General features: G+C 41.7%; 1 protein-coding gene across 1 annotated transcript in view; it reads left to right on the forward strand.

The window, feature by feature from the left end:
* GJA1 (gap junction protein alpha 1) overlaps positions 1–11,161 on the forward strand; it is a 12,707-nt gene extending 1,546 nt beyond the window's left edge. Inside the window, exon 2 of the mRNA XM_006109839.3 lies at positions 8,262–11,161. Within this exon, the coding sequence (XP_006109901.2) occupies positions 8,278–9,426 (1,149 nt within the window). The 5' untranslated portion in view covers positions 8,262–8,277 and the 3' untranslated portion in view covers positions 9,427–11,161. The remainder of the gene's footprint in view (positions 1–8,261) is intronic.
* Positions 11,162–11,573: the final 412 nt, after the last annotated feature.

Raw genomic sequence — 11,573 nt, forward strand, 5'->3', positions numbered from 1 at the left:
GGGGCATCATGAAATTAGGTAAGAGCTAATGACGTGTCCAAACATCTGATGGGTACAGGATTCGGAAATCAACCCTGAGTTCCGAGCAGCGGGGCGCCCACACGGTGCCCCTCCTTAGCCATCCACATGTTCACTGAGCATCTCTGACAAAGTTGTCCTCAAACTCCCCTTCCCAAGCCCCTCACACGTAAGGCGCCCCTGTGCTCCTCTGGCCGGCAGAGAAGGGGTGGGGAGAGGGAGCCATACGCTGGGCAATGCAGGCATGGCTTTATTTGGAGGTGGGTTCAATTCCCTTTGCTTCCCAAACCAGGTTAGCCATGAGGAGATGCTTAATTTCACCTTCTGGAAAAGCGGGCAAACTTGAACTCAGTCAAAAGTGCCCCCCCCCCCCAAGTGAAAAAAAAAAAAGAGATTGTGAGATTTTTTTTAAATCTGTATATTTTTAGAGAAGCCTCATCTTTTGTATAAGGACTACTGAGGATAAAAGCCTGTCCTCATGCGGAGATCTCATTAAATTAACTCCATCCCCAGGGAAAGAAGCCGGTTACGATAGGAAACACCTCAGGGAAGAGGAATGAATCCTCTGGGTAGGCCCAAGTGTGGGGAAGTGACTCCAACGGCAGGAAGCATCTTCTGTCCGGCATGTGCTGAATCCTGTACCACGGAAGCATGTTCCCCCAGCACGAGATGCCTTGTAGTTCCCAAAGTCGGGGTGTATTTCTCACCTGGAAAATGCAGCCGTAGTGCTTTGCTCTTGCTCTCCTCCCTGTGTAAACACTCCAGGTTTTCCTAATGCCCTTACGTGTGAGGGAGGTTGGGAAGGGGAGTTTAAGGTTGACCAGCTCAGATCTCCACACACTCAGCCCCTTGCCCTTTACCATGTGGGGTCTGCTTGCTGGCTCTCCCTGGAAACGGGTTCCAGAGATACTCAGCAGCAAGGATCTAAAAGGGTGTGTTTTCAGATACCGACAGTTAGTTGCCTTGTTACTTACATGTTTCCAATTCCTGCATAGAGAAGGATGGAAAACTCAGGATAACCGTGCATTCCTCGGTTTCACTTATATTATCCAGAGGTGTCCCTGGGTGTGAGCCTCAGGGACTTTATATATGTTACATGTGTTGAGGGGACGGGGGGGGGGGGGCGGGGGAGGAAATAATAGGAAAGTGACCAGTGATTAATACCTTCTACTCCACCTTTCCTGTTCCGACTTCCCCTCAAGATTCTCAGCTGTTTGAGCAGATTGTGGGAGCTTGCCCACGCTTACCAATCAGCTCTGGAAAGAACAGCAGTTATCTTGTGTTATTATGTCAATACTCAGTATAGATAAGTCATGTTAAAAACAATTCTTCAGAGCTTCTCCTCCAGGGAGGTTAAGCTAAATGACTTCAGCTTTAAAAAAGTTCCAAGGGCCCTAGCCGGTTTTGCTTAGTGGATAGAGCCTTGGCCTGGACTGAAGGGTCCTGGGTTTGATTCCGATCAAGGGCACATGGCCCCTTTTGCAGGCTTGATCCCCAGTAGGGGGTGTGCAAGAGGCAGCCGATCAGTGATTCTCTTCATTGATGTTTCTATCTCTCCTTCTCCCTTCCTTTCTGAAATCAATAAAAATATATTTTAAAAAAAAGAAACACAAGGAAGGCAGATACTCTTCTTGGCCTTTCTCCCTATCAATTGATAAAGAGCAAATTCTCATAAAGGGATTGCTAAAATAGCAACTTTCTACTCATTACAAAAGCACCTTGAAAACTAGTTCATTTTGATTACCATTAGGAAAATGTTAATCATTTCTTAGTTGTTATTTTGTTAAAGAAAAGATGCCAAATTAGAAAACAAATGAGCTGTATTTACATCTAAAGAGTAATAGCTTAACTCTACTGAGTTCTTATTAAGAGCTTCATTTGCATGAGGTATCTCATTCAGTGTTCATTGAAGAAAATAGATTGGTCTTAATACACTGTAAGGGTCTTAGTGGGGTATGTTTATATGAAGATAAAATAATCAGGCTTTTCAGTAAAAATTTGGAGGTGAGGGTTGGGGGGAAACATCAAGAGCTGAGAAAAGTTTGTAAATCTGACGCTATAATAGGAGAACGCGGCCTTTAACCTGTCCAGCACCCCTGAAGTGGGAGAGAAACTTGTGTTCATGGGGGAGCTGGGTGAGAGCTGTTGCTGGGGACTGAATTGTCTCTGTTTGGCAGCCATCACTCGCCCTTTGGATGGAGTTTCTCACCCCTTAACCCCCATCTCATTGTTCTGTGGAGGCCCATGTAGGGTGACTATGCAGTGAAGAGGGGTGAGAGCTAAGGAAAGAGGCTCTTGTTGGTATGTTTTTCACCCCCCACAAAAAATTTTATGCCGTTCAAAGCCATGCACAAATACCTGTGGAAATGTTACAAAGAAAATTTAAGGAGAATCAGGGAGCCAGAGGCAGGATTTTTAATTGAAAAGATGTTTACTAGTACATGGAATTTGATACACTACAAAGTTAGGCTCACTGTCCAGATAGAAGGAAGCAAAGGTTGTGTATTTTCTGACAAACTGGGAATATTTTCCATGGCACCTGACACATGAGGCAGCCTCCTGCATAGACTAAGACTATGTAGTGATGTTTTATATTCACAAGGGTGGACATCAGGTCTTGTTCCTCTTCCTCTTCCGACTCCAACCTTCGCCCAAGATTTGTCATCTTGAAATCAACACAAGTATAAGCAGGCTATTTCTTCTTGCAGTTGCGTTCTCAGTGACAATAAAATCATGTGGTACAACCAGACTTAGAATACTATGGAAGTGGGGACAACAACATGGTTTTGTTGTTATTTTTAGATCTTAACCTGCAACAACCAACAGCGAAACTGAATAAACATCTGGGATACATGTTGCAGTTCTGCAGGCATCCCGGGTCACAAGGACCCTGGCTCAGTCCTATTGCCTGCTCACAAAGTATTGGAAACACGTTTCAACAGACAGTTCTGTTTCAGCAATTGGCACTTGGATATTTAATAGTCTGCCTAATATGAGATGCTTACAATATTTTTTTTTACTGTGAAAGTTCCCTTTTTGAAACTTAAGAAATTTGGGACACATACAATTAAGAAAATCCCAAGGATATAAAAACAAACAAACCTGGTGATACCTGTTTTTTGGGGGGGGTTGGTGTTTTTTTTCTTTGTTTTTTGGATACAGGCCCCATTTAACTCATTCAATAGATATTTATTTATCTATTACTCTTATTCTTTTAAGCACTGGATATACTAGATGAAACAAACTCCTTCATGGAGCTCATATTGTAGTGGAGAAAACAGATAGTAAAACCTTGTAATGGAGGGAGACAAACAAGGAACAGGTAAATACATACCATGTCAAATAGAGCTAAAGGCCATTAAGAAAAAAAAGCCGGACAAGGGGAATAGGAAGTGACAGGGCTGGATTGATGGCTGCTGAGGTGTAACCAGAGCCGAGACCTCAAGTGAGCCATGCAGATGGGGCAGAGCTGATGGAGGCAGATCCGCGCCTTTGTTTATTTTTTCAAGATTGACTGTTTGAGGAGAACAGGTTGGCAAGTTGACCGGCTAAGAGCAGGAGTGGTGGTGACAGTCCTAGTCTAGGTTTTGGTGGGGAAGATAAATCTGTAGTATTTGCTGATGGGTTGAAAATGGGTAATGGTGATTATGTGTGGGTATGAATATTACCAAAATAACATCTGGATGTTGTAACTGTGGAGGAATGGTCAAAACTGAGCCCACTCAGACATTGACTGCAAAGTACAGGGGTTTGCATTTAAGCTTTGGGGCTTGAAACTTTTTGGTTTTGGGTGCATTAAAAACACACACATGCCACCACCACCACCCCACCCCCGGCCCAAGAAATCCATTAAATGATTTTGCCAGGAACTTCCATAGACATTTCCTTATGCATTTTTAGATTTCATGATTTTATTCTTTCACATATTAATGGCCTTCATCTCCCCTAAGTGTTTAAGTCCCCACTCTCAGTTCACTACACTTGTCTCTTCTTGGGAAAATCTTTAAAATTGAAAGGAAGATATTTTCTAATTCTAGTAATTATTAGGACATTAGTGAGGCGAAGCGACTGGACTGCAGCCTTGGCACAGTGATTTGTTCTTAAGGTTCTGGCAAAACGAGATAGTCGAAAGTAATTTAAATTGAACCTTTAATTTCATTTTTAATAAAGTATTTCAGTCCTTGTGCTCTTGGGGAGCAGCAGGTGTTGGTGGTGACACTGACGCGGAGGTGGGGGCAGTGAAGGGTGCGTGAGCTCAGTTCCCAGGTGTCCAGAGAGCCCCTGCTCTTCTGCTGTGCCCCTACCCCCCCCCCCCCAACCTTCTTAGACACTGTCTATCCCTCTGCTCTCCTGGATATTTTGAACCATTATTTGTTTCCTAGCCTCAAACCTTACTTCAGAATCACCTAGTGTGTTTGTTTGTTTGTTTGTTTATTTATTTAAGAAAAGAAACAAAAGTCCAGCCAGCATGGTTTAGTGGTTGAGCATTGACCAATGGGCCAGGAGGTCACGGTTCGATTCCTGGTCAGGGCACATGCCCGGGTTGCGGGCTCAATCTCCAGTGCGGGGCATGCAGGAGGCAGGCAATCAATGATTCTCTCTCGTCATTGATGTTTCTATCTCTCCCTTCCTCTCTGAAATCAATAAAAATATATTAAAAAGAAAAGAAACAAACGGACTGATTTCCCAGTCCCTTGCACCTCCCCCAAAATCAGATTCATTCAGACTGGTGAGTGCCAAGGAATGTATGCTTTTAACAAATGCTGCCAAGTGATTGTAATTAGTACAAACACCACACTGTAAAAGGACCAGCGGGTCCTTGGGCAGTTCGCCCCTGGGTGCCTGTGACTTTTGGCCTGTAGTCTAGATCACACAGGGAGTGTGCTCTAACATGGTACAGAGAAGGCACATGAAGGGAAGGCCGGTCCAGCTGCTGGCAAGCACTGGCTCCCAATGAGAACTTTGCACAACTCCTTAACCTAGACCTTCATCTACATAAGAAGTTCCAACTTTGGAACCTGGAGGTGAAGGCGTAAACTCACATCGTATTCGTTTAGCTGCTGAGGTTTTCGCACATGTCAAACAAGGAATATACCTGTATCTTGGTGAATATGAATGAGGCATATAGTCTATAAATCAATACCAGGGATTCTATACACGTAATTATGCCCTCTAAAAGTACATTAATTTTTCAACTAAAACTTGAAAAAAAATGAAAATATTAATGGGGGGAGGCAATCCTTTGACAGAACTTTTGGTTCACAACAAAGTGAACAACTACCAAAGAAGGTTCCTACTATTTTTGTTACCTCTCCTTGAGAATCACTAACATAAAGCCATCACATTAAACATAATCTGATGATCTCTATGATAGTGGTAATGACAGGTATCTACATGTTACAGGATTCTAGGTGTCCAATTGGATAATTCCTCTTATTTAGATGAAAGAGTATACCTCATTAATGCAAATGAAAACTGCGTGGGTGCTTAAAGGAAAGACAACTTTGCAATTAAGTTGTTGGTGTATTAATGAAGGACTACCCCCTAGAGATTTGCCCAATGACCTAATTCACGTACTGTGGAAGGATGGGGTGTTGCTGTGGCATCTCAAAATCACATGAAAGTCAAGTTTTACTTTGAATAGACGGTAAAAAAAAATGTAGTAGTTAATTGCCACAAACATCTATACAATTCTATTTTACTTCAAATAATAATCAAACATTGACCGAAATGACAACTTCTCAATGTGCCTGGTCACATGTCTAAATATGTTAAGTTTGTCATGGACGCGATCATTGTGTAAATGTGATATGTATGCAAACAATTTACCATTCTATCTGTTTCTGTAGTTCCCTACTTCCACCCCTCACCACAATTGGGATATCTGAGCAAAAGCAGATGACACTGGCAAAATATTGTAATTCTCTACAAACAGAATTAGGGCCAATTTACACATCATCACATAGAAACTGTCTATTGATATAGCTCCAAAAATTCTGTTGTTTGTTTGACCCTCGTGGGCTGTTCTTCTTCATTCTCCATGTAGTATTTTCTGCTACGTTGTAGGTTTTTCGTTTTTGTTTTTTTCCTTTTACATTCTCTCACCTTCAAACTGTCCATCAAAGCTAAATTACTCTCACACGTCAAGCCTTCCCGAGGTGCTTTAACCCTCTTTGTCAACCCTACAATCCTTTGTTCTTGTTTGACTGTTCTTTTCACACATCAATTTTACTGTCCAACTTGTGACCACGGAATCTAGAATGGTCCTTCCTAAAAGTAGAAGGGATGCTCCCTGTTTTATGACCACTGGGAGAGCATTATTTCTGTGACCTGCCCCGTCTCCTCCCACGCCTACCCCATCATTCTTTGGCACCAGTCTCGAGGCTGTCCTCGAAGATACCCATCATCTGTTCATTTAGATAGCTGGTGCTTAGTTTCACTTTATGGATCAGCCATCTCTTCGCTTCATTCAGGAAATTACGGAAAAGATTTCCATTTCATTTTTTTTTCTGCCTCCATAGCCAGGAAGTGCAAGCATTAATAGGAATGTAATGTTGCATGGTGGGGAAGAAGGATTTCATTTACTTCCTCCAAGGAGAAACGGCTCGTGGTTCAGTACCAGATGAGAAAACTCTATATTCAAATAACGAGCATAATTCTAAAAAGCCTGTATAATCCTACTTTTAGTTACACTATTTAAAATTTATTACTAAGCTCCTGGAAAGTCTTTGCTTCACTTGTTTTTAATTATTAAATAATCTTTTGACTACTTCATCCTTTTCTAAATCCTCCCATTACTATTCTCTGGTGAAAATTAGACGATATACTCTCTGCGTGCCACATGTGATGTTACTTATTTCTTCCCAAGTTTTGGCCCTCAACAAGACTGTATATATCAAAGCATGGAAACATTTCTAGCCGTAAGCCAGCTTTACTATAATTTTATAACCAGTGTGATGCATTGGAAAGCCTTGAACATGGGATCGTAACTCTTTTTCTGCCTCTACTGATAGCTAAATATTTCCTGTACCCTTAAGACCTCAATTTTTCATCAGTTAAATGAGTTATTGGTAATTAGACATATAAAGTGAAATAAACAACTTTTGGGATATCTGCCATGTCTACAGACTTGGGCCTTTTTCTCATCTCCAATATGGAGACATTTTGGGCTGAGAGGCCCAAAACCCAGTAAGGAAACTTGAAGTAAGTATAGAGCAATAAAAAAATGAAAACCAATTGTTTTTGCTAGAGGTAAACTTGAAAGTGGTCTCTTATTTTCCAGGGTACAATTAGAAAGGAGACAAGTTGAACTTTTACTTGAAATGTAATGGGCATTTAGTTTTTGTTTTTGAAAGTAGGTTCCTGCATATAATGACACATTGTGTCAAAATGGTGTATTTCAGTACAACATATTTTATTTGGGCAGAAGAAAGAATTCTGAACCACATTAAGTCACTGCTTAGGATGAAACAAATATAAATGACCGTACTATATAGAATGCACAGATTGCACTTGAAATACCAAAGAGAAACATTTCAGAATACAATTAGGAATAAAGTGCTATATTACAAGATTGAGGTTTGGAAACAGGTTACATATATATATATATTGATTTCAGAGAGGAAAAGAGAGGGAGAGAGAGATAGAAACATCAATGATGAGAGAGAATCATTGATGGGCTGTTTCCTACATGCCCCACACTGGGGATCTGAGCCCGCAACCTGGGCTTATGTCCTGACCCGGAATCGGACCGTGACCTCCTGGTTCATAGGTCAACGCTCAATCACTGAGCCACACCAGCCAGGCGATACCAGGCTTTTTGAATAACACACATCAGCATTAGGCAGGCATCCAGATACAGGCCTACCAGGCCAGAACTGTCATTTATCCGAGGGATAAAATAAGAGGCACTTAGCAGACAGACAGCTCCAGAAGCCACGTGCAGAGGCAGTGGTTGAGCAAGAGCAACCACTACAGCTTCCCAGGTTAAGACTGCTGTTTAATTGGCACCTAGGCTCTGTTGCTTCTGTGTCTTACTGTATCAAGAAACTGATAACACCTTTTTACAGGGGTGGGGGCAGTGGCAAGGGAAATGGGGCAGGAAGAGTTTACTTTTGGTGGTTTTTTTTGGTAAGATTGCTAGAAAGATCTGAGACCTTTTGCAATACTTTGCTGAAAGAAACTATATTAAACTAATAATTTGCAGTCTATGATCACTCAGCTGTATTTTTGTTTCCTTTCAGAGGGCGCCCAGGCAACATGGGTGACTGGAGTGCCTTAGGCAAACTCCTTGACAAGGTTCAAGCCTATTCCACTGCCGGAGGGAAGGTGTGGCTGTCAGTGCTGTTCATTTTCCGAATCCTGCTGCTGGGAACAGCCGTTGAGTCAGCCTGGGGGGATGAGCAGTCTGCCTTTCGTTGTAACACCCAGCAGCCTGGTTGTGAGAACGTCTGCTATGACAAGTCCTTCCCCATCTCTCACGTGCGCTTCTGGGTCCTGCAGATCATCTTTGTGTCCGTTCCCACACTCTTGTACCTGGCTCACGTGTTCTACGTGATGCGCAAGGAAGAGAAGCTGAACAAGAAGGAGGAGGAACTCAAAGTTGCCCAAACCGATGGGATGAATGTGGACATGCACCTGAAGCAGATCGAAATAAAGAAGTTCAAGTATGGCATCGAGGAGCACGGCAAGGTGAAAATGCGCGGGGGCTTGCTGCGCACCTACATCATCAGCATCCTCTTCAAGTCCGTCTTCGAGGTGGCCTTCTTGCTGATCCAGTGGTACATCTATGGATTCACCCTGAGCGCCGTCTACACTTGCAAAAGAGATCCCTGCCCACATCAGGTGGACTGCTTCCTCTCGCGTCCCACGGAAAAAACCATCTTCATCATCTTCATGCTGGTCGTGTCCTTGGTGTCTCTTGCCTTGAACATCATCGAACTCTTCTATGTCTTCTTCAAGGGTGTGAAGGACCGTGTGAAGGGGAAGAGCGATCCTTACCACGCCAACACCGGCCCACTGAGCCCCTCCAAAGAGTGTGGATCTCCAAAGTACACTTATTTCAATGGCTGCTCCTCGCCAACTGCTCCCCTCTCGCCCATGTCTCCTCCCGGGTACAAGCTGGTTACTGGAGACAGAAACAATTCTTCCTGTCGCAATTACAACAAGCAAGCCAGTGAGCAAAACTGGGCTAATTACAGTGCAGAACAAAATCGAATGGGGCAGGCAGGAAGCACCATCTCCAACTCCCACGCACAGCCTTTTGACTTCCCCGATGACAACCAGAATTCTAAAAAGCTGGCTGCTGGACACGAACTACAGCCGCTAGCCATTGTGGACCAGCGGCCTGCCAGCAGAGCCAGCAGCCGCGCCAGCAGCCGACCTCGGCCCGATGACCTGGAGATCTAGATCCGGGCTTGCGAGCATCAAGATTCCACTCAGTTGTGGAGAAGAAAAAGGTGCTGTAGAAAGTGCACCTTAGGTGTTCATTTTGTTCCAGTGAAGGTGGTACTCAACAGCCTTCGTCATGAGGCTTAGGAAACACAAAGATGTTAGAATACCTGGGTTCATTGGGGGTGCTTGGGATAGGCGGGTGGAGAGGGCGGGGGTAAGGGAGGTACATGTTGGTATTTAATGTAGTTGATTCAGAGGACTTCCGTTCTAATACAAGTTGCATTAGGTGTTTCATAGGTAAGGGCTTTTTCTCTCCCCCAGACCCCTAAGGGTAGTTCTGTGTATGTGAAAGAGTGGGTGATATTTTGGCTAAATACATTTTGTTTTACCAAGAAACTGAAATAGCTGTATCCAGGAAAAAAAATACTTTCTGAACATCTTTTTTTTTTTTTTTTTTAATCAAGAAAAAGACAGAGGATTGTCCTTATATCCCTGCTAAAACATTCCATTGTTAAAATTTGCACTTTGAAGGTAAGCTTTCTAGGCGTGACCCTCCAGGTGTCAGGGGACTTGTGTTGCTATATGTTTTATTGGTATTAGTTAAGTTCAGACAAGGCCCACAGGAAAAGACTGCCCATGCAAATCTCAGCCAAGTTCCATGTGCATTCTTTCTTACATCCACTCACATTGTATTGCCGCCACTTTTTCATCATTCCTCAACTACTATTCACATTCATTTGATGATTTCTGTAAACATTTTTTAAAAACAGTTGGTATGTCACTTAACATTTTTTTGAGTTGAGTCAGGGAAGCAAGCCATGCTCAATATTTAACAATCACTTTTATGTGTACGTGTGTGAAAGAGTGTGTTTTATTTGTCATGTATTGGTACAAACAGATACAGAAGAAACTCACAAACAGAATTGAAAATAATGTACCCACAGTGTTCAAATTTGAACCTTTCTCATGGATTTTGTGATGTGGGCCAATAATGGTGTTTACATTATAATTCCTGCTGTGCAAGTAAAGCACACTTTTTTCCTAAAATGTTTTTCCCTGTGTATCCTATTGTGGATACTGGTTTTGTTAACTATGATTCTTTTTTATTTTTCCTTTTTTCTTTTTTTTTTAGAATATAGCAATAATGCTATTGCTGAAATGAATGATTTTTTTTCTGAAATGTAATCATTGATGCTTGAATGATAGTAGTACTGTAAACAGGCTTTAGTAATTAATGTGAGAGACTTAGAAGAAGTGCTTAGAATGGACTATTAAGTGTGCCTAAATGAATTTTGCAGTAACTGGTATTTTTGGTTTTGTCCTACTTAATGCACATTAATTCAGAACTTGTATTCTGTTAATGAGTTTGACAGTCTTTTGGAGTGACCAGCAACTTTGATGTTTGCACTAAGATTTTATTTGGTATGCAAGAGAGATTGAAGGCAGTTCAGTAGTACACCTGTAACTAATTTATTTGAAATATATGTTAAAGAAATCTTCCAGTTTCTTCAGATGCCTTTTTGAAACTCATCACCGATGATTAGTGAAAATGCAGAGTATTACAGCTTTCTTCTTGCATGCCATCTACATGAACAGTTTTGTACAATGAGAAATACTAATTTGTTTGACATTCCATGTTAAACTACTGTCAAGTTCAACTTCATTGCATGTAACGTAGGCCTAGTCCATCGGATCATGTGTTCTGGAGAGTGTTCTTTATTCAATAAAGTTTTAATTTAGTGTAATAATAGCCTCTACATCCTGTGTGATTTCTAAAACTTATTGTATCTATTCACAATCATCAAAGACATTTCCATTGGTTATGAGGATTTGGGCAAATAAGGATCACAAGATTCAGAAATCTTTGAAAGGACAATACTTATCATTGGCTGGGTTTAGTGCGACAGTATTAACATTTTTGGATATTCAACTGAGAAGAAAAAAGTATAGAAGTTAAATCTGGAATATGTCCAAGTGCTGATATTGCTGTGACAAAAAAAATGAAATATATTTATGATTTTATTATTTTAACATACTGAAAATACAGAAAATAAGATTTTAAAAAATATTTTTTTAAATTTATCTTTCTTGTTGAAAATATTGCTGCTGTCCTGTTTATTTGTTTGTTTTCCCAATGACCCCTCTACCCCTCCCAGGCCTTC

Source organism: Myotis lucifugus, unplaced genomic scaffold (genome assembly GCF_000147115.1).
Source record: "Myotis lucifugus unplaced genomic scaffold, Myoluc2.0 scaffold_57, whole genome shotgun sequence".
NCBI lineage: Eukaryota > Metazoa > Chordata > Mammalia > Chiroptera > Vespertilionidae > Myotis > Myotis lucifugus.